The sequence below is a fragment of the Leucopleurus acutus genome (assembly GCF_964270905.1).
Source record: "Leucopleurus acutus genome assembly, chromosome: 18".
In the NCBI taxonomy this organism is placed as follows: Eukaryota; Metazoa; Chordata; class Mammalia; order Artiodactyla; family Delphinidae; genus Leucopleurus; species Leucopleurus acutus.
In genome coordinates, this window is record NC_139160.1 from 24,256,976 (window position 1) to 24,281,143 (window position 24,168).

Here is a 24,168-nt window from a genome sequence, read left to right on the forward strand (position 1 = left end):
ACTCCCAGGTGTAGCCATAAATTTTCTTGAAGGCAAAAGCTAGGTAAAAAGGAAGCTCTAGGGATGGAGGCCGGAGGCTGCTTGTGCATTAGAATCTGATGAATGCGTGCTCCCTAATGAACACAAGAACCATACATTTATCATCGTTCTGATGTTATCCACCATTTCTTTTCCTTACCAAAGGAACCCTGCCAACTAGTAAAGACTCTGTTTCATTATACAGGGCCTTCACATTGATGGCTATTTCAGTGGCAGTGTCTCTCGTAAGACTCTAGGAAAAAAACAAAACAAAACATCAAAGACAAGTAGTTCTGTATTAAATTGGGATTCAATCATCAGCGAGTACTTTACACTTTACTCTTCCGATTTAAATTCACATCGCAAATACTTTAAAAAGTCTACCAAAATTCTATGGTAATTGCAAAATTTCACACTCACATTCGTTAGCATGATTACCTCTTCTAATTCTGTGAGCACAGAGCCAGAAGAATGCACTGACTGCAGTGAATACACCCAGGACCACATCTCCTACACACGAACATGTATATGCTGGCGACAACAGACACATATTCCCACAAGAATTAAGTCAAAGAAAATTAGGTCTTAAAAGGGACATTATCTGATCATAATTAATTCTATCCATTGAGTATCACTCTCCATAGTTCCAACCGGATTGATTTTTAGATTTTAATAATCTTGAGGACTCACATTTATTTGTATAATAACTTAGGTAAATCAACTGAATAATTGAAAGGGTAAAAATAATGTTACCAGTTTTCTCTATGCCATACACCACATTTCATCACATTTATATTCTATCCACTCTATTATTAACTTCTACATTAGAAAATTAACTAAATTTACTGATTTACTAAAACAAAATGGAGAATAATTTCAGTGGACAACCTCAAAAACGCATGAACAGCTCTAGTTAAATGCATGATATCTAGGCTTGCCCTATACGAAGGTGCAGGGGAGAAGGTAAAAAAGAGGAATGGTAGTACTTAAAAAGAGAAGGAGCACAAGAAAGATGGGAAGGTGACAAGTGATGGAAAGTGAAATAGAAACAAAGGAAGCAAATTAAAGAGCAGGAATGGAAACACAGCAGAAAAGGAAAATAAAGAAAAACCTGGCCACAATCGAATGATAAGCTTCTGGCTGAGACGCGTATAGACTAGTATTATGTTCTTTCAAAGGATGTGGCACATTTTGTATCAAGCTATATGTGGAACACCAAAAACTCTGCGGAATGGGCATTTACCATTGGCTCCTCACCTCTGGGAAGCGTGGGTTGGCTTTGTTCAGTGCGTGGGAGCATGCGTTCACTGCGTGCGCCAGCTCTTGCTCCAAAAGACAGTGGATGGTGGCTGCATCACAAATCCTGAAAGCAAAAACGAGGCAAATGGGCTTGCCTGGTGGCGCAGTGGTTGAGAGTCCGCCTGCCGATGCAGCGGACGCGGGTTCGTGCCCCGGTCCGGGAAGATCCCACATGCCGCGGAGCGGCTGGGCCCGTGAGCCATGGCCGCTGAGCCTGCGCGTCCGGAGCCTGTGCTCCGCAACGGGAGAGGCCACAGCAGTGAGAGGCCCGCGTACCGCAAAAAAAAAAAAAAAAAAAGGTCATGAAAGGAAATTTATTTAATAACTGCTCGATTATGAATGGCATGGGGTAGATTTACAAAATTCAAACCCTACTGCAACAAAAAATACTAACCCCAAATCTTCTATATAAAAAAAGTTAGACCTAGAATCAGAGATAAGCATAGTGAGGTGTTATTTGGAAGAAGAGGGCATAGTAACATTTCATTTTGCTGTATCACTGGAAAGTTGAGAGGGGTCCCAAATGTAGAGCGTAGACACATCTTTTATTCGCTGAAACTTCAACCAGGCACAAATACAACAGATTAGGGGAAAAACATTGCCACATCTATCTTCTATATGCTAAGTGCTTTATATTCATTATCTAATTTAATATTCACAACCTAAAAGGTAGCTGTGGTTACCTTTCTCCACTTTATAGATGAAGACATTGAGGCTCAGAAAGATTTAGTATGTGATACTAAATCACATGCAGTGATAGAGCCAGGATTTGAATCTACGTCTATCCAACGCCAAAGCCTGTAGTGCCACTGTCCTCTGGAATATAAACCTTCAAGAACAGTCCTAGAATGACACGATTCTGGAGGCAATGAGGCCAAGACGAAAAAGGAGGAGAGGGACTTCCAGGTGGTCCAATGGTAAAGAATCCACCTCCCAATGCAGGGGACGCGGGTTCGATCCCTGGTTGGGGAACTAAGATCCCACATGCCACGGGGCAACTAAGCCCGCGTGCCACAACTACTGAGCTCGGGAGCCTCAACGAGAGAGCCCATCTGCTGCAAACTACAGAGCCCATGTGCCACAACTAGAGAGAGAAAAAAAAAACCCGCATGCCACAACTAGAGAGAAGCCTAAGTGCTACAATGAAGAGCCCGTGCGCTGCAACTAAGACCTGACGCAGCCAAAAAAAATAAAAAGGAGGAGAAGTTCTACTGATTGCTAGAAAATGATGCAAGCTTTGCAGGTGACAAGAAGGTAAGACTATCCTAATCCTTTTGCTTCTAACATCTTCAAGGAAAATGATCTTCAATCTGGAAAGGGAAGAACAAAAGAAGAGACAGAAGCCCCACATGGCTGAATCAAGAGTTTAATTCTTAAGGATCCTACACTGATATCCAAGGCACAAAGGAACTTGCAAATGTCACCTAAGCATCCTTACCAATAACCTTGAGAAATCATGAAGAAGAGGTTATTAACAAGAAGAACAGAGATAGATAAACGTTATTCTAATTTTCAAGGAAAAAGAAAGTTGTAAATCAACTTCAAATTAACATTTTCAACTGCTAACTGAATCTCCTCCTAGGTATTTCTAATGTAACTGAAATTCTGTAAGTCCAACATGGAACCCATCATTTTCCCTCTCAAAATCTGTTCCTCTTCCTGAATAATATGGCTTCATCAAAGGCACCTTAGTCTAACCAGCCATTCACTAGGAAACTTAGGATCATCCTGAACGTGTCTGTGTACCAACTTTAGACCCTAACCTATCTTAAATCCTTCTTCTCCTTCCCATCTCTACTGCCTCAGTCCATTGTTTCCTAACAGGACCATTCTGACAGTGTTCACCCTTGCCCCAGCTTTGCTGTTCTGTGGACAGTGCTTCACATTGCTTCCAGAAACATCCTGATAAAGATCTGCCCACCCCCCCGCCGCCGCTCAACTCTCTGTCCACATTTTCCACACTCTCAAATATACCATGTTAACATTTCAGTCACTCCAAACACCCTGAGATTTCCTAAAAGTACCATGCACTCACACTCCTCTGGGTTTTATTACCCAGGCTGGCTCCCATTCTTAGATTACTCCTTCTCTTATTCTTCTTTCAAGACTAGGCTGAGAAGTCACTTCCTCCAGGCAGGCCTCCCTCACTGCCTCTGGCCTCCTCTGGGCATCCACAGTGCCCACTGTGACAGATCTTTGGCCACACATCTCCCTCCTACTACTCTGCCAGCAAATTATGAAGAGGGACTGCAGTCATCGTGGCATCCCAGTGCCTAATATGATGGTTGGCACACAGAAGAGGCTCAAAATTATTTGTTGAATATTGAATGAATACATTGTGAAAATTAATGAGTGATCCTGATTTTCATCATTTGCAAAATTTATAAAGAGATATGGGGAATCAAATTAGGTAGACCAAAAGCAAATCTGGTGAAACTTCACTTTTTTCCTTTCTTAAATTTATTTATTTATTTATTTATTTTTGGCTGCATTCGGTCTTCATTGCTGCATGTGGACTTTCTCTAGTTGTGGCGAGCAGGGGCTACTCTTCATTGCGGTGCGTGGGCTTCTCATTGTGGTGGCTTCTCTTGTTGCAGAGCATGGGCTCTAGGTGTGACGGCTTCAGGAGGTGTGGCACGTGGGCTCAGTAGTTGTGGCATGTGGGCTCAGTAGTTGTGGCTCATGGACTTAGTTGCTCCGTGGCATGTGGGATCTTCCTGGACCAGAGCTCGAACCTGCGTCCCCTGCATCGGCAGGCGGGTTCTTAACCACTGCACCACCAGGGAAGCCCCTTTCCTTCTTTTCTATTTCAACATTTTGATCAGTGACCAGGTGAAGGTGTGGGAAAAATATGAGTGACCATGCTCAGAACACTGAATACACCAGACATGCTGTGCTAATAAGCACTTCACATGGTGGGTCTCACTTAACCTTCACAGCGACCTGGTCAGGCAGCTTGTATCCCCATTTGGTGGATAAGATTTAGGTGAGGAGGAGATAAGAAACTTGCCCACCGTCCCTCCTCCCCCCTGAAGTCTGCCCCTGGTCATAGTGATTTTTAGCCGTTTTGCAGTCACAGAACTTATTATTTTTATCGTCTCTTTCTGTCTCCTAAAATTAATTTCTGTGGTCTCACAAACTCTGTGATACGTCTGCCGGAAACTGATTCTTGGACTCTTCCCACGTTCACCCCCTGACTTTTTTGGGGGTTTTTTGCATGGTTAATGTTTGCATTTCCTTCTACCTCCCATAAACACTTAAAAATTATGAGGCACCATATAAGTGAGTAGTATAGTGTAAAGATTATGTGTAAACTGGGGAAATAATAATGGAAGGGTTTTATGTATATATATAAAACATGACAGGGTTCATTAGGCTAGTTCTCCATTGTGTTTCAGGAAGTCAGAGATCTGGCCTGTGGAGAACACAGGTCTGTGCACGTGTGTGTTGGAGGCGAGCTGATGGAAAAAAACAGTGAATACTGAGGCATAAATGAAGCAGCAAATGAAGAAGGAGGGTAAAGGCATCTCTTCTAGATACCCCAAACAACTGCAATGATGTATTAAAACTACAAAAACCAGGCTTTCCTGGTGGTGCAGTGGTTAAGAATCCACCTGCCAATGCAGGGGACACGGGTTTGAGCCCTGGTCCGGGAAGACCCCACATGCTGCGGAGCAACTAAGCCCGTGTGCCACGACTACTGAAGCCCGTGCACCTAGAGCCCGTGCTCTGCAACAAGAGAAGCCACCACAATGAGAAGCCCATGCACCGCAACGAAGAGTAGCCCTCGCTCACCGCAACTAGAGAAAGCCTGTGCGAGGTAACGAAGACCCAACGCAGCCAAAAATAAATAAACAAAATAAATAAATTTATTAAAAAAATAATACAAAAACCAAAATTGGCCAAGACCAGCATTCTCACAGCTCCCAAGGTTCACAGGACTTCGGTACCTGGTGATGAGTTCCTCTGCAGCCTGTGAGCACAGCTGCATCTGAGACACCTCTTCTGTCGCCAGGTCAACTGCATGCTGGATGTACAAATGCGTTCGAAGAACTGGTTTACCAGAATCACACTTCTGCTTATCTTCCCAAGATTTCAGAGTGCTTTCAAAGGCCTATTTAAAATCAATATTGCAATGAATTGTTAGTTTAGAGCTCCGAGGCCCAAATAAATGTGTATTTAGATAGTACGTGAGTGACTTTGAAATGACTATTGTTTTCCCTAATCTAACATCTCATTAAATCTATAAGTACAAAAAAGATATTTTAAAGTTTTCTAGTGGACTGCAACTAATAAAAAGTAATGTAATTGATGATGATGATTATATGACTGAAAAGTTTTTAAAAAGACAGCTTCAATTTATGCTTCAATGTTTACTATTATATGCGTAACAGAGAGGATGGATATTGCAGCCTTATTTGTTATGGGTGTGACCTTAATTAAGAATACATATTCTGGGGACTTCCCTGCTGGTGCAGTGGTTAAGAATCCGCCTGCCAATGCAGGGGACAGGGGGTTGATCCCTGGTTCAGGAAGATCCCACATGCCGTGGAGCAACTAAGCCCACGTGCTGCAACTACTGAGCCCACCCACTGCAACTACTGAAGCCTGTGTGCCTAGAGCGCCTAGAGCCCGTGCTCTGCAACGAGAGAAGCCACCGCAATGAGAAGCCTACACACCACAACGAAGAGTAGTCCCCGCTCGCTGCAACTAGAGAAAGCCCGCGCACAGCAACAAAGACCCAACGCAGCCAAAAATAAAATATAATTTTTAAAAAAATACAGATTTTGGAAAAGGCAAAACTATAAAGACAGTAAAAAGACGGGGTTGCCAGGGTTGGGATAAGAGAGGATGGGTAGGTGGAGGACAAGTGATTGTACATTTGTCAAAACCTGTAGAATGTAGAACACAAAGAGTAATGGAAACTACTATTTTAGTTAATAATAATGTATCAGTAGTGGCTCATCAGCCGTAATAAATGTACCACACCAAAGCAAGATGTTAAGGGGAACACACTAGGGGAATATAATAGGGGAATAGGGAGGTGAGGAGGTATTTGGGAATGGAATCAGAATTCTCTGTAGTTTCGGCTCAATTTTTCTCTAAACCTAAAAATATAAGCTAATTATTTTAAGAACTAAATAAATATTTGTTCATATTTTAAAGCACAATCTAAATGTCAGACTTAAAAGACAATTTAAATCTTTTCCCTTGGTTTCTATTTTTCAAAACAATTTAAGATTCTTTTTAAAGGAAAATTTAGAAGAATGTTGTTTTGTTACATACCCTGTCCCTTGTGAGCATCTGAGCTCTGTTTTTGTGCACAATTTTGATAATCCCTGGAGGCTGAACCCATGCTTCGCCATCCACCTGCACTGGGACTCCCTCATCGCCAAATATAGTGATTTTTACTGTACGGCACTGAAATAAAACAAGTTATTTTAGAGTACAAATCATCCTGAGAAGCTGACACTCAGTCTTGTATTCACACTTGACTTTTAATCCCTTCTGTGGAATGTAATGTTATGCTTTTCCACTTAGGACAACACGGTAACAACTGACATGACAAGAAAGTCCATTATTTTACAGATGAATATACAGTGTAGGAGTCATTTGGAATAGCTTTCTCAGTAGCCCAAATAGTGAAGTCAGGTTAGAGTAGAGAAACCAACCTGGGCTATTCGATGGTGCTGCAGTTTAATGACCCTTGAAACTGCCATTTGCACGCTATCAAATATTGCAACGACTTCCAGGATCTTGTCATCAAATGATGGTGCAGCAAATATCTAAAAGAAAAACCGACATTACACTTCCATGGATAAAGTTAAGGTTTAGGTGAAGTGGCACTTCAAGCAATGTAAACTCTGCAACAGACATATTTTTAAAAACTTATAAAAACCATTAGCAGAACGGTAAGTAAATATTATTATGAAATGATAATCTAAGGACAAAAAAAAATCACTGAACATAGCTTAAAATAAACAAACACAATAAAAATGTTTTAAAACCTACACAGATAAAATACTCCATGTCCCTCTTATAAAGCACTCGTAGGACCAATGAACTAATATATTTCCACATAATTCATCTTGATATAAGATGTATTAAATACCTGTTCATACTAACTCAGATATCTTGATACAATGATGCATGCAACTTTAGGAAACTTTAAAATTTCAAAAGGTGATGCAGATTTCATAAAGTTAAAGCTAATGAACATGCAAATTATGATCCAATTCACTTGATATGTTCTAAGGGAAATCTTTCAAGGTGTTACAAGCAATGTGCGTATGTGCTTTATATCTACAACAACTTTTCAGCACATTTGAGAACATGGAAAGAAATCTCAAAGGATGAAAACACGTGGGCTTACTTTGCTTTGATGTTAAATGCATTTTCACAAAATCAACTTAACCTAAAAATTTTCAATTTCAGTTGTATTACTTTGTTCCTTTTATGTCCTCTTTTACTATAACATAAATAATTATGCCTCTGAAAAAATATTCAGTATGAAGTAGTATCATAATTAAAATTTTTACTGAAAATATCAGGACACAAATTTGGGAACTTTTCGTTATCAGACTGCCTGGCTTTAAACCCTGTCTCTTCTACTTATGAACTGTGTGAACTTTGTGTCAGTTTCTTCACTGATAAAATTTAGATAAAAATTGAGGGTATTAAGTTATGAATGTGAAGCTCTCAGAATCCTGTCTGCCTATCTTTATTTATCTTAATCTCACTGATTTCTTCTCCTTAAAATATTTAAGAGTGATGATGGGCTGACAAATAATTGGTTGCTAATTTAAATTTTTATACTCCAATAGGATTGGAATATATTCACATTATGAAAATTAAAAATACTTTCCAATTTATTTTATACTTTAATCCCTGCCTGCACATTTAAGAGCCCTGAGAAATTTGTTCAGTGGAACCACTACATCATGAGCTTCAAGTCAAAGGGCTTATCATTCAGTGTATGTGACTCTTCAAAGATCATGGTAAACTTCTCATTTTTATTGTTATATATACTTTCATAATTGTGCCTTCTCTCATTATCTTTAGGACAAATGCATTTCTTTTTTTTTTTTTTTGGTGCGTGGGCTTCTCATCACGGTGGCTTCTCTTGTTGTGAAGCACAGGCTCTAGGCGTGCAGGCTTCAGTAGTCGCAGCATGCAGGCTCAGTAGTTGCAGTACGCAGGCCCTAGAGCACGCGGGCCTCAGTAGTTGTGGCGCACGGGCTTAGTTGCTCTAAGGCGTGTGGGATCGTCCCAGACCAGGGCTTGAACCCGTGTCCCCTGCATTAGCAGGCGGATTCTTAACTACTGCGTCACCAGGGAAGTCCCTGGCACAAATGCATTTCTTAGGTTGTGTTTTCTTCTTTTTTAATACAGGAAAGTATAAAAACAAAAATAGCCCTAAACCTCAATGGTCAAATGAGCCCTTTGACATTTCTAAAAATTAAAATAATAATAATAATATAAATCTGGAAAATTAAAGGTATAGAAAGGTATTTTGGTAGGCAGAATAATATTCTCCTCCCTGCCGTCCAAAATGGCCATGTCCTAATCCCTGGAACCTGTGAATGTTACCTTACATGGCAAAAGAGACTCTGCAGATGTGATTAAATTAGGGACCTTGAGATGGGGAGATTATGCTGGATGATTTGGGTAGGCCCAGTGTAATCACAAAGATCCTTAGAAGCGGAAGAGGGAGGCAGAAGAAGAGATCAGAGTAAAGCAACGTGACAAGGACTCAACCACCTTTGTTGGCTTTGAAGATGGAGGAGGGGACCCTGAGCCAAGGAATGTGGGCAGCTTCTAGAAAGAGCAAGGAAATACTTACATCATCTTCTTTAGTTCCGCCCCAAAAGTTAGTGCCTCCGGCGTAGCTGGGAATGTTCAACACTGCTATCCCTTGCAGACTGGGGAGAGGAATATACTGCCCATCACACTGTAAGGTCAAAAGCTTAGAGGTCAGATAAAAAGAGCAAAACCACAAGTTTGGAAGATACTAGAATACCAACGACAAAGGATGATGGAGGAAGGTTTGTGCGTAATGTGTGCTTTCCTGTAAATATATTCCTCCACATTACCTTTATCTTATTGTTTTAATTTAAAAATTTTAAAAGGGTAAATAATTATAGCCGAAGTTGTTACAGAAAACCAAATTGAAAAAATGTTTTACAAAATAACCGAAGTGTCCACTGACAGATGAATAGATTAAAAACGTGTGATATTATAAACTTGTGATATATATATAAATGGACTATTATTCAACGATGAAAAACAAGGAAATCTTGCCATTTGCAACAACATGGATTGGCTTGAGGGCATTATGCTTAGTGAAATAAGTTATAGAAAAAGACAAATACTGTATGATCTCACTTATATGTGGAATCTAAAAACAAAGCAAACAAACAAATAAAATTAAGCTCATAGATACAGAGAACAGCTTGATGGTTGCCAGGGGCAAGGGGGTAAGGAGTGGGCAAAATGGGTGAAGGGAATCAAAAGGTACAAACTTCTAGTTATAAGATAAATAGGTCATTGAAATGTAAAGTACAGCATGGCGACCATAGTTAATACTCTATTGAGTATGTGAAGGTTACTAAGAAAATGGATCTTAAAAGTTCTCATCACAAGAAAAAAAATTCTGTAATTGTGTATGGTGATATTTATTAACTAGACTTATTGTGGTGATCATTTTGTAATACATATAAAATACTGAATCATTATCCTGTACAGCTGAAACTGATATAATGTTGTATGTCAATTATACATCAAAAAAAGAAAAAGAAAACAAATGTTTTATCTCTTCTTTCCTCCAAAATCAGGCAGTACTTTTCATGAGTCTCTCCCAAGTCACTTAAGATATTCTTAATTGCATAATAGTCATCTTTGTTCTTACTTTAAACATTGAAAGCAGGCTCTTTGAGGGTAAACTCTGGCTCCTAACCATCTCACCTAGCACCTCTCGCACTCTCTGGTAGTTTGCTTGTGCTCTGTAACTAACTGGTGACTAGCTAAACTCAAGACTGAGCTTTTTAAGGAAAAAACATGTATGTCAGAAAGCACTTTACACTCCATGCCTTCTAATTAATCACGTAAATGAAAATGAATTACCACTTAAATTAAAAGAAACATACACTATCACATAGCTGGCAAAGTAATTACATATGACATATGAGTAAATTCTTACTGAAGAGAAGGTTTAAGCCTTCGTTTTTAAGAGAGGAGTTTGCAGATGTCATACTTAAAACAGATGCTATATTTTCATTAAGTAATTCCCAAATTTAAAAATAATTAACATAATTTTAGAAAAATTGCATTTTAATGCCCAATGAAAATTATCTTCAACCTTTAGAACAAATGAGAATCCGGTCTGAACCCACTTTTCAAATATTTTAAATAACTGAGAATACTTCCTAACACTAACCCTTACAGGTGTTTTTACAACCTTTCTTTTCTTTTACATAAAAACACATTCAAAGGTCCACACTGTATCTAGGCACCTAGGGCCATTTCTGGCACATAACTGGTGATCGATGTGTATTTGTTAAATGAAAATATTTAGTGGAATAATAAACGTTTTTCTGAACCCAGAAATTGAACAAATATCATATGGCTAACAAAGGAAATGGAAAAAATGCTACCTCTGTAAATATAAAAGGCATATTTAAAAAAAAATTCAGAGACGTCCTTAAAGATTTTATAATGGATACACTATTTGCAAGCATAATATGGAAAAAGATGAAAGCTGTCAGAAGTTCCACATACTTTGCTGAGTTTAATATATATGCATTAGGCAAAACACCCATGGTTAAGAGCTTAATATCCATTTCATAGAGTCTCATAGGGAAAAAGGAGCAGTACAGATTCAATAAATTAAGGTCACCTGACTCAACTGTTGCTCTCATATTTGGGAGTAACTTCAGTAGTCTTACATTCTTTTATAATCTTCTCTATCTCCCCACATTTCCACTTGTGGCCCATAATGTGGCAAAATGCTTTAAAACTGCAGCTACACTTTTTTTTTTTTCTGATTAGTGTCTGCTTTTTCTGCTCCTTTCACTAGGCAATGTGGTGTAGTGGGAAGATAGTGGGCCCGTTTTGAACTCTGTCATTTATTTGGGCAAGAGCCTTAAACTTTCAGAGACTCATTTTGCCATACCTTGTCCATATAGTGTGGCCAATAAGGTAAGGGACAGGAAAGCATCTAAAACACATAGTAAGGAGTCAGTAAATGTCTTTCTTCAGTCACAATTACGAATTAATGTTTTATGGGGAAAAAACATTGGAGTTGAAACTTCGGCTTCTCCAGTTATCAACTGTTTGATTTTAGTTAGGCAAGTGACTTCATGCTTCTGAAATAACTAATAATACCTGCCTCATAAAGAATGAAAATAACTACCTCATAAAGTTTAAGAATTAAAGGTGATTTGTATTGATAGGAAGCATTTAGGAAACTTCAATTATTATGACGTAAAATATAGCTATAATAATTATTATTGAATGAACTAAACAAAGATAGAAAGTACTATTATATAACAAGCCAAATTTAACAAATTATGGAGACATGTTATGAGATTATGGAAATATGTGAAATTACAAAAAACATGAAGTAAAAAACATGAATTAACTATTTGTTATCATGCATTTCATTATAGATTACAGGTGAACATTGTTTTTTTCTTTCATGTATCTTAGTATTTAAAGGACTCAAAACAGTATTTGATCATTATTTCACTTAAAAAACAGAACAAGCTGCGAGATACATGTAAATTAGGTATATCTGGACAAAAAAGTCATCCTTAAGAAAAAAATTTGAATCTTAACGACGGTTTTCATTCATAGGTCAAACGTGTTTCTCCTCTAAAATTAGGAAAATTTGATGTTACAATGTTATTCTGCATTTCTGGCATTCCCATGATTGTAGAGAGGATTGTAAACCTCACTCAAATGTTCTAAAGCTCCGGTATGTATCAGATTCACAGTTTATGTGGCTTGAAAACAGGGTTTATATTTGCATAATTCTTTTCAGTTTAAACTGTGATTTCTTGAACATTAGGTCGATGAATTATGATTCTGCACAAAAGCATTATTTTATCCATTTTGCAGATGGAGAAACCAAGGTTAAAGTCTTTCTTCTGCACAAAGTCAAGACACTTCTTCCATACAACACAACAGGGGAAGGAAAACTTCTGAGCAAAATGTTAAGAGTTTTTTTGCTAACAACTGGCACCTGGTGAAAGGGACGTTTTCTGGGCAGAGTTTCCCAAGCCTTGGGTCTTCTTCTCTACCTTTATCCCAAGGGATCCGGCATCAGGGAAATGAATTTTTAAACAACGGACCTTCCATAGTCCTCAGGGGTAGCAGGTGTTTTGTTTGTTTATTTTTAACTCTGGCAAAGAATTCTCTAATTTTTCTACTTTACCTTTTGTGTATATTAACATGCTTTCATTCATCTTGTTTTACTAAATTTACTTTCCTTTTAATCATTCAACGTAAACTTCTATGTTAAATGTTTTATTTGTGGATAGATTCAGATAGATTCAGGGGTCTGTTAACCGGAATGGTAAAAACTTATCTCTTATGGTCAGCAACCTCTGAAATTTAGCATTGCACTCAATTATAAATGTAGATAGCAATCAACATATTAGCAATGCCCGTGACATCATCACCATTAGAAACAGATGTTTTCTATTATATTACAGATGTTTCAGATATCTCTTAAGATCTCTGTTCATCATTACTTCAAAAGTATGGTACTTATTATATATGCTGTTAGAGGTTTGTCATTTTATGTGGCAATGAAGAAACACATATAATACTCTATAACACTTTAAAAAATATTTCGTTAATTTATTTCAATATTATTTTCTTTTGTATGTATATATATTTAACTAATGCTTTAAAAATAATATTCTAAGCAGGGGTCCATAGTTTCACTAGCATGCCAAAGGGGTCCACAGCTCAAAAAGTGTTAAGAACCTCCGTTAAATGGAGATTACAAAGCAGCTGTGTAGGATATTGTTCAGAATTTGGACCACCAGTAAAAAAGGACAGAAGTAGTACTTCTGCAGAGCTGAAGACTCTTCCAGAAATAAAGGCAATGGAGTCATTCTGAATCCAGATAGTTCCCTAAATCTTAAAGATGCCCAGCTACGGGTCTTGATCACAGCACTTAACAAATTAGGGTAAAATGATCATTTGCCTATTTCCTTCTCAATTCAGGGCCAGGAACTGTGCAAGACAACGGGGATAACAAAGATGAACACAACTTCCTACCTGTCCTTCAGGAGAGTGTGGCCGACGAGGGGACGTGAATAAAGAAAATGAATGATTACACTACAATCCACAGGCAAGAACCCAAGTTGAGTAACGGACGGGGCTGCCAAGGATAGTGTTTACTAAGTGTGAGCCTTCCTCATTTTGTACCTTTTCAGCCAGTAACGTCTATCTTAATTTTACAAGCAATGATAAATCAAACCAGCTGATCATGTAGTTATGCTCTAGAGTGGAAGGTAGAACAGGCTTATCTTTACTAGGACATTTAGTTGATAATGAATGAGCCAGGCACCTCTTGATAGTCTACGTTCCACTATCAAGATAACACCTAAAATAAAAACATCCTGTTTAATACACTGAGTTTTCAACTTAAGATTTGCACACTTTTCTGTATGCAGTCTATACCTCAATTTAAAGTATCTAGTTATAAAAAGATACAAGATAGGAAAGACATGCTTATCAGCATAAACAGTGAGCCCTGGATCAAAGGTGAAAGAAAATAACATTCTAAGAAAGCAGTAGACTTTTCAGAGTCATGTCCCCAATTGTCTTTTTCCTGTTAATCAGAGATTAAATAACTTTTGCTGTCCTTAATTTACTATTTAAATTAGTTTAAAAATACTAAAAAGTTTAAATGCTCAAAATCTCTTTTCATTTAAGTAACTTGTTAGAGATAATTAAAACAAAAAATACATTTAAATTAAAAGGTTCTATTTACTATGATATTTTGAGGGATTTGTGAAACTTCAGGCATTGTAGAATTGGGTCAGAATTTGGAAACTTAAAATGGAAAAATCTGTTTAAAATGCTATCCTGGGGACTTCCCTGGCGGTCCAGTGGTTAAGACTTCGCCTTCCAATGCAGGGGGTGCAGGTTTGATCCCTGGTCAGGAAGCTAAGATCCCACATGCCTCTTGGCCAAAAACCCAAAACATAAAAAACAGAAGCAATTGGGCTTCCCTAGTGGCGCAGTGGTTGAGAGTCCGCCTGCCGATGCAGGAGACAAGGGTTTGTTCCCCAGTCTGCGAAGATCCCACATGCCGCGGAGCGGCTGGGCCCGTGAGCCATGGCCGCTGAGCCTGCGCGTCCAGAGCCTGTGCTCCGCAACGGGAGAGGCCACAACAGTGAGAGGCCCGCGTACCACAAAAAAAAAAAAAAAAAAAAAGAAGAAGCAATATTGTAACAAATTCAATAAAGACTTTAAAAATGGTCCACATCAAAAAACGTCTTAAAAAAAACGCTATCCCATATATATGTACTCCCATGGCCCTACCATTTCACAGAGCACCTCAATTCCACAGGAACCTCCAAATTTCAGGATCTAATGACAATGGTAATTGTGTCACACATATCCAGTGTCTATACCTCCTTTGGTGTGAAGTTGATAACCACGTTTATTTTTTCCCCTCAGGTGTTTAAACACTATTCAAGAGAAACGGAGGCCAAATCAGCTTCACAAATAAATCTTTTTTTTTTTGAAAGTAAGATAATCGGAAATGTCTTGACTTCCAGATGAACTTACCTCAAGTTGAACTCTCTGTTCCAAATTCTTGTACGATCTCTGTAGTAACTCCCGGGTTCCGAGGACTCCATACCACATCAGGTTTTTAGTTCGGCTCCTGAAAATCAATGTTGGCAGAGAATTTCAGTATAACTATCATTTATTTACTCTTGAAAGGCAGAGAGAGCAAAAGAGGTAGTAAACGAAATTAACGTAAAATTGCCTTTGCATAATTACATTATTGCTATTACCAAAATTACCTGCATTTTTCAGGGTGCTCCTCTCTCTTATTATTAAATTCTAATGAAATTTTTGCATCTAATCCAATCCCAAAGTAATTGTTCATGACACATTTTTCAGAATATCCATCTCTATAATAAGGAAAAGTACATAAAAGTCAATTTCTGGTTCCTAAAAACAATTACAATCTGCACACAAAATAGCGCTTAACACCATTCAAGCCTCCATTTCTTATAGAAGAAAGGGAAGCTTAGCAGGAATCGTTTCCTATTCACATGCCATGCGCATGACCCCAGTACATGTCTGTGAGTTTCACTACATATGATGTAAAGTGATGGTGGGCAGGGCAAAGCAGAGACAGAGTCATGGTAATGCTTTTCTATTAATTGTAACAAAATCTTCGTTCTACCTCCCACATAAGCCCCTCACTATGCACACAGATGGGAGGGCCTTGCAGTCAGATGTCAATTGTCCTCTTTTTTTAATTAGAAAGTCTCCTCCACACTTGTACTTTTATTGAACATTTATTGAGCAGAAAACAACTAGATCGAGTCCCTTCTTCTAGGTGCTCTGGAAAGTAAATACAAAGGAGTACAGTAGTGTCCTTCAAGAGTGTCATTAGAGAAATGAGACATAACAAAAGCAAAATTAAATATGGAAGTAAAAAGAAGTACATACTGAACAGCTAATATTTTTAAGGAGTTTTGAGAAGGGAAGGGACCAAGGTGGGCCAGAAGCTTTCTGAAATAAGTAAACCTAGAGGCCGAATGTGGAAAGATGGCAGAATTGGCAAGACAGAGAAAAAATGAGGTGAAAGGAATAGGCAAAATGTGAGGAGGAAGGCAGTGATGAATAAAATATTCCAGGGAAAAGTGTGCAGAGCTGTGACTCACTTCGCCATTGGGTTGTTATCCAAGACCACGCACTGGAAGGGACCTACCTCAGATCATGAAAACCACTGTATTTCAAGTGGGTCAACGTACTCATCATTATCGACTTTTGAAATTTTCTGATGATCCTTTTTGGATGTGAAACTATATTTACTGCAATGCATTTAAAATGTTACCATTCGTATAAAACAGAAACAAGGAAAGCCAAAACAAAATATTTGCAGAAGTATTTTCTTACACTGAATCTGGATCTGGGTCGATAAATGGCGTTGCACCGAAAGGATCAATATTTGCTAGTAACATTTTGTTGATAATAGAACTCCCAGCAATTGAGGCAGCTAGTCCTGCTCTTAAACCTGGACGGAAAAAAATACAGGATCACATGTTAAGAGAAAACCAGAAAGAGCCAGTCCATTGTTTTTAGACCTAATCAGAAACACCTTGCTCCCAAAGCATGGCTTTCAGTCTCTGTTCTTCTCATTAGTCATAACTAAGAACTATGACGTTGGTAAATACAAGGTTTTTTTTTAAACTTTTTATTTTATATTGGAGTCTAGCCGATTAACAATGTTGTGATAGTATCAGGTGCACAGCAAAACAACTCAGCCACACATGGTAAATACAAGGTTGTTGATGCTTCTTGGGATCTATATGTTGTCATAAAAAATGAAGCAGGTGAGGACCTAAATAGGAATCTCTTTGTGACAGTTTCTTATTTACCATCAATGATTCTGTAACTTCAACAAGTAAATATTACTTCCTTTTTATTAGCAAATAAGGTAGTAAGCCTGTAAGGAATTTACAATAAAGGCTGCATTATCCAGAATGTCATAGAGTTATCACTCCCATACTCTCAAAACATAGATAATGATACTCAAGTAAAAATGTTGACATGCTAAGGTGAAAATTCAGTTTTGGTGTCAAGAATAAGTAGCAAAATATTAAACACAGGTATTTATGACTTTTAGAAGAATACAGTATTGAACATAAAAATGAAGCATTTATATTACCTCTAAATATGCAAAACTTCAAATTCATTTCAACAACTAGTTAGCTTTCGACTAACTAGTTGTGGTATTCAAAGCTAACGAAGTTTATGATCTACAAACCCAATATTAAGGCTAGAAGCACTAAAGTCTGGTGAGAAGACAAAGGAATAGGGACCCAAGGGAACAGATCGACAAAAGGGAAAGAATAGTTCAGAAAAATATGTCATGCAATTGAGAAACACGAGGAAAAAAAGTCCTTTCGTTAGCAAACATTTCTTTCCTCAACAATGTGCTCCTCTTAGAAGACGTTCATTATTTAACTACAAAGTTTAGCTGATTATCAAAAAATCAAGATGAATTTTATTCTGTCATTTAATTTCATAGTTTTGAATATGCAATGGTATACTCTGCTATGACAGTTCCCTTTATGTCTAAATAAGTAAACAGATGAACAAAACAACCATGCTGGTGAGAGAAAAGAACAGTTTGAAGAGGTGAAGAGTCATATTTCAGATGCCCCATAGAAAAGTATAGTATTTTCTAAAATGTTTTAAGGTTAGCCATATTTACAGCTTCAGCCCAGAAAGGTTCATCCCAGGGCTCCAGGTTTGAAGAGAGATATGACCTCTAGACATGGAAGCCTTTCCAGAACCAAATGTGTCCTGGATTTATCTTTTTTATTTTAATATTTTCATTAAGATATAATTTACATACCATAAAATTCACTCCTTTAAAGTATATAATTCAGTTGTTTGTAGTATATACACAAAGTTGTGCAATGATCACTATTAATTGACAACTTTTTATTACTCCCCCAAAGAAACCCCTTACCCATTAGCAGTCATTTTCCATTCCTCCCATTGCCCCCTGTTCTCAGATCCTGGGAACCACTAAACTATCTTCTTTCTCTGTGGATTTGACTATTCTGGACATTTCATGTAAATGGAATCATATAATATGTGCCTTTTTGTGTTGAGCTTCTTTTGCTTGGCATAATGTTTTCAAGGGCAATCATGTTGTAGCATATATCAGCGCTTCATCCTTTTAATGGTTGACTAATATTCCATTGTATGGATATACCACATTTTGTTCCTCCATTCATCAACTGATGAATATTTGGGTTGTTTCCACTTTTTGGCTGCTATGAACGATGTTGCTAAAAACAGTCATGTACTAGTTTTTGTGCAGACATGTATTTTCAGTTCTTACGGGTATATATGTAGTAGTAGAGTTTCTGGATTATATGTTAACTCTGTGTTTAACCCTTTGAGGAACTGCCAAACTGTTTTCCAAAATGGCTGCACCATTTTACATTCTAACCAGCAGTGTGTGAGAGTTCCAATTTCTCCATGTCCTTGCCAATATTTGTTATTATCTGTCTTTTTTTGATAGTCATCCCAATAGGGTAAAGTGGTATCTCATTGTGGATTTGACTTCATTTCCCTGTGAGTAATGATGTTGAGCATCTTTTCATGTGCTTATCGGACATGTGAATAACTTTTAGGGAAAATGTCTACTCAGATCTTTTGCCCATTTTTAAATTGGGATATGTCTTTCTATTGTTGAATTTTTAAGATTTATCTATATATCTTGGATGCTAGTCCTTTATCAGATATATTATTTGCAACTATTTTCTCTCATCCTGTGGATTGGATCTCACTTTCTTGACAGTGCCCTTTGATTCACAAAAATCTTTAATTTTAGTGAAGTCCAATTTATCTTTTCTTCTTTTGTTGTTTGTGTTTTGGGAGTCATGGCTAAGAAACATTGCCTAATCCAAGGTTATGAACATTTATGTCTATGTTTTCATTTTATAGTTTCATATTTTTAGCTCTTACCTTTAAGTCTTTTATCCATAATGAGTTAATTTTTATATATGGTGTGAGGCAGGGGTCCGTCATAATTCTTTGCATGTGAATATCTAGTTGCCCTGGTACCACTGATTGAAAAGACTATTCTTTCCTCATTAAATAATTGTCTTAGCACATTTGTTGAAAATCAATTGACCATAAATGTAGGGGTTTATTTCTGGCCTTTCAGTTCTATTCTATTGATCTATATGACCATTTTCATGGCAGCACTATGCAGTTTTGATTACTGTAGCTTTGGAGGAAATTTTGAAATCAGAAAGTGTTTTTCCTTCAACTTTGTTCTTCCTTTTCAAGACTTTTCAGCTCTCCTGAGTTCTTCGTATTTCCATTAAGAATTTTAAGGTCAGCTTATCAATTTCTTCAAAAAAGGCAATTGTGATTTTGATAAGGGTTGTGTGGAATCTTTGGCTCAATTTGAGGAGAGCTGCCATCTTAGTAATATCTAGTCCTCTGATCCATGAACACAGATGTCTTTCAATTTTGTTAGGTCTTTTAAAATTTCTTTCAACAATGTTTTGTAGTTTTCAGTGTTCAAATAGTTCAGCTTTTTGGTTAAATTTACTCAGTTTTTTGGGTTATTTTGGATGCTACTGGAAATTATTTTCTAAAGATCTTCAGATTGTTCATTACTAGTGTACAGAAATACAATTATTTTTTATATATTGCTCTTTTATCTTGAAACCTTGTTGTTTTTGTTTATTAGCTCTAATTGTGCGTGTGTGTGTGTGTGTGTGTGTGTGTATATTCCTTAGCATTTTCTATATACAAGGTCAAAGCATGAAGAGATACAGTTTTGCTTTCTCCTTTCCAGTTTGAACGCCTTTAATTCTTTTTATTTTGCCTAATTGCCCAAGCTAGAAGCTCCAGCTCCAACAAGGCTGAATAGAAGTGGCTAGTTTGGACATCCTTGTCTTGTTCCTAATATTAGGGAGAAAGATTTCAGCCTTTCACCATTAAATATGAGGTTGGCTATAGGTTTTTCATAGATGCCCTTCTCAGGCTAAAGAAGTTTTTGTCTGTTCCTAGTTTGTTGAGTGGTATTACCACTGGAAGGTGTCGAATTTTTTTTAAATGCCTTTTCTGTATTTATTGAGATGATTGTATAGTTTTTGCTCCTTATTCTATTAAGATGGTATATTACATTGATTAATTTTCATATGTTGCATCAATTCTGCAATAGTAGGATACTATTCACTTGATCATGGTGTATAATTCTTTTTATATGTTGTTGGATTCAGTTAGCTAGGATTTTGTTGAGGATTTTTGTGTTACTATTCATCAAGGATATTGGTCTATAGCTTTCTCATGATGTCTTTGACTGGTTTTGGTGTCAGGGTAATACTGGCCTCATAGAATGAGTTAGAAAGTGTTCTTTCAACAACAACAACAAAAAGACACAAATGATCTTATTTCCAAAGCGGAAAGAGACTAACAGACAAAGAAAACAAACTTACGGTTACCAAAGGGGAAAGGGACGTGGGGGGAGGGACAAATTAGGAGGCTGGGATTAACATACACACACTACTATGTATAAAATAGATAACCAACAAGGATCTATTGTATAGCACAGGGAACTATACTCAATATTATGTAATAACCTATAAAGGAAAGGAGTCTGAAAAAGAATATATGTATGAAACTGAATTGCTGTGCTATACACCTGAAACTTACATGATAATGTAAATCAACTACATTTTAATTAAAAATAAATAAAATGTAAGTTAAGAAAAGTGTTCTTTCTTTTTCTAGTTTTTGGAAGAGTTTGTAAGGGACTGGTGTATTAATTCTTCTTTAAACATCTGGTAGAATTCACCAGTGAAGCAATTTGGGCCTGGGCTTTTCTTTGGAGAAAGTTTTTTGATTACTAATTCAATCTCTTTCCTTGTCATAGATCCAGCTAGATTTTCTATTTCTTCTTGAATCAGTTTCAGTAGTTTGCCTGTTTCTAGGAGTTTGTCCATTTCATCTAAGTTATCTAATTTGTTGGCATGCAATATTTTATAGTTTTTCCTTACAATCCTTTCTATTTCTGTAAGGTCCATAGCAATGTCTCCTCTTTCATTCCTGATTTAAGGAACTTGAATCTTCTCTCTTATTTTCTGGGTCAGTCTGGCTAAAGGCTTATCAATTTTGTTAAACTGTTCACAGAACCAACTTCTGGTTTTATTGATTTTCTGTAATGTTTTATATTCTCCTATTTCACTTATTTCCACTCAAAACTTTATTATTTCCTTCCTACTGCTTGTTATGGGTTTGTTTACTCTTATTTTTCTAGTTTATTAAAGTGGAGAGTTAGGTTTTTGTAGTCATTCTACTTTTCAAATATAGACATTTAATACATTTCACTCTAGCACTACTTTAGCTGCATCAAATAAATTTTGGTATGATGTATTTTTGTTTTCATTCATACCAAAGTATTTTTTAAAATTTCTCTGTGATTTGTTTTTCTTTGACCCACTTATTTCCACATATTTGTGCATTTCCCAAATTTCCTTCTGTTATTGATTTTTAATTTCATTCCATTGTGGTTGGAGATCATACTTTGTATGATTTCAATCCTTCTAAATTTATTTAGAATTGTTTTATGGCCTAATATATGGTCTATCTTGGAGAATTTTCCATATGCACTTGAGAAGAATGTGTATTTTGCTATCGTTAGGTGGAGTGTTCTGTAGACATATTAGCTATACTTGTCTTACGTGTTTTTCAAATTTTCTATTTCCTTCTTACTGTCTAGTTGTTTTATTCATTACTGAAAGTGGGATAATAAAGTCTCCAACTATTATTATTGAATTATGATTCACCTTTAAAAATAATTTGTAGGAGAAATTGATTTTCAGGGTGTAATTTGGGTTCCAATCTACTCTGGAACGAATCTGGAAAGTTTTCACTGAGTCAAACAAATGGTACTAAAGGAGACCTCTGAGACATCTACATCTACATCCCATCCTTTCCACACAAGTCCTTTGGTTTCTGCTAATATTATCCTAATCCCAAGTCTTTATCCAGGGAAGGCTATGGAGATACATAAAAGGTAGTAGAATATAAGATCAAATTTACCATGAGTACCTACGTGCAGATTCCTGGGCTCCACTCTAGAACTACTCAATCAGAATTTCTCGGGGCAGGGTTCAGAAACACTTGCTTTAATACTTCCTAGGCAACTCTTGTACACACCAAAGTCTAAGGATCTGGACTCTGACTGACAAGAGTACCAAGAACATTTTCTTAAAGGAATATTTACCTTTAAGAACACATTTCTAGGGATTTCCCTGGTGGTTCAGTGGTAAAGAATCCGCCTTACAATGCAGGGGACGCAGGTTTGATCCCTGGTCAGGGAACTAAGATCCCACATGCCGCTGGGCAGCTAAGCCCACATGCCGCAAACTACAAAGCCCACGTGCCCTGGAGCCTGCGCACCACAACTGGAGAAGAGAAAACCCGCACACCACAACTAGAGAGAAGCTTGCGCACCACAATGAAGAGGCCACACGCCTCAACGACAGGTCCTGCATGCCTCAACGAAGATCCCGGTGCCACAACTAAGACCCGGCATAGCCAAAAATAAACAAAAATAAATAAATAATAAATCTTAAAAAAAAAAAAAGAACACAGTTCTATAGTTCAGGAAAATGAGTACTTATACGTTTTCACGGAAATACTTAAAAATACACCATGTTTCAGAATCTGTACTACCTGGGCAGATTATTCTGGTATTGAGCACTGGGAGGTTTTCTTTACTGGCTGCCACAGCAGGACCAGAGCCAGAGTCAGTTTGGGAACGACTTGCCCGGCCATCTGGAGACCGAGGTGCAGTTTTAACTGTTGGCAAAAAGTCCAGATTAAAAGGAGATAAAGTTATAAAAATAAGCAAGTCCTTACACACTCATGACATGAAACAATTTCATACATGCTTAATCAGTAGAACCAAAAATAATTACATTGTGTTTATTCTTTTACCATTTTCTGTTCATTTTCTTGGGATTTACTATGTGGAAGGAGTCTGCCACAGTTAGAAGTCTTGATCTCCCATTTTGAACAGATGGCAATTAATAAAAAATAGATGCTTACTGTAATTAAAGGTCAGTGATACTCATAATTTGAATGTGAGAAACCCATTATTAAAAAAAAAGGAAATTCTGAAGCCTGACAATTTTTGAAAACGGAACATGTGTTGCAGTGTATACTACCAATGCAATCCTTTTCTCAAAAATGTTGGATAAATGATAAAATTTAAGGAATGTAATTCCCAGAGCTAACAGTGAAACATGAGTAGCATTTTCTTCTACACTTGGAAGGAAAAATATTATTTTTTCAAATGAAACCAATATACTTTCCCTGTACTTCCCAATTAATTATTTACTCAAGACAATGATTTGTCCAAAACAGTTTTATCATATTTTTATAAAAGCTCAATATGTTTAAAAAATTATTCCAAAACAGAATTACTCTCAAAGTAAACAACAAAAAGAGAGATTTAATTCTATCTAAACTGGGGCAATTTAATGGAGAGCAAATAGTATCTTTAACTAATTTAGGAGCGATCGGCAGGTGTTTAAAAAAACAGTAATCCTCAAACTCAATTTAAAAATACTCTAAAACTTAATTATCTTTACTCTCCCTAAGACTAATTACAAACTAACTATATTAATCTTACACACTCATCTCTCTGTTCAAAAACAGTCCAGGTGCACTAAAGAAAAGTAGCAGAACAGCCACTTTTTTTTTTTTTTTTGACAGATGGGAGCCCTGGAACTAATTTCTAATAAAAATAACCTTTTGATATTCATCTCTGATAAAAAACAGAGTGTGTTCTAGTGACTAAGATTGATCTTCCATTGCAGGTAACTGAATTAATGTTTCATGGTTCTTCTTAAACATAACATCTCATTGATCATATTAATGTGTATTTTGCACATCTCAGATGTAAGAATTATTATATTATTCAATGATAATACAATGAATATGCTTCAAAAAATTAATGATTAATACAGAAACACTTCTACTGCTACTGATTCCCACTAAATTGGATTACTAGCCAAAAAATAAGATCAAATACTGCTCCATAAAGAC

At 37.0% G+C, this 24,168-nt stretch overlaps 1 protein-coding gene across 2 annotated transcripts in view; it reads right to left on the reverse strand.

Moving 5' to 3' along the window:
- The window catches only part of DGKH (diacylglycerol kinase eta), a 169,511-nt gene that overhangs the window by 12,577 nt on the left and 132,766 nt on the right, over nucleotides 1-24,168 (reverse strand). For both annotated transcript variants that reach the window (XM_082859567.1, XM_082859568.1), the window contains 10 exons: nucleotides 22,792-22,917; nucleotides 16,474-16,591; nucleotides 15,366-15,476; nucleotides 15,127-15,223; nucleotides 9,161-9,268; nucleotides 6,990-7,103; nucleotides 6,604-6,738; nucleotides 5,268-5,431; nucleotides 1,276-1,381; nucleotides 179-271 (listed from right to left, as the gene is read on the reverse strand). In XM_082859567.1, coding sequence (XP_082715693.1) covers nucleotides 179-271; nucleotides 1,276-1,381; nucleotides 5,268-5,431; nucleotides 6,604-6,738; nucleotides 6,990-7,103; nucleotides 9,161-9,268; nucleotides 15,127-15,223; nucleotides 15,366-15,476; nucleotides 16,474-16,591; nucleotides 22,792-22,917 — 1,172 coding nt within the window. The remainder of the gene's footprint in view (nucleotides 1-178; nucleotides 272-1,275; nucleotides 1,382-5,267; nucleotides 5,432-6,603; nucleotides 6,739-6,989; nucleotides 7,104-9,160; nucleotides 9,269-15,126; nucleotides 15,224-15,365; nucleotides 15,477-16,473; nucleotides 16,592-22,791; nucleotides 22,918-24,168) is intronic.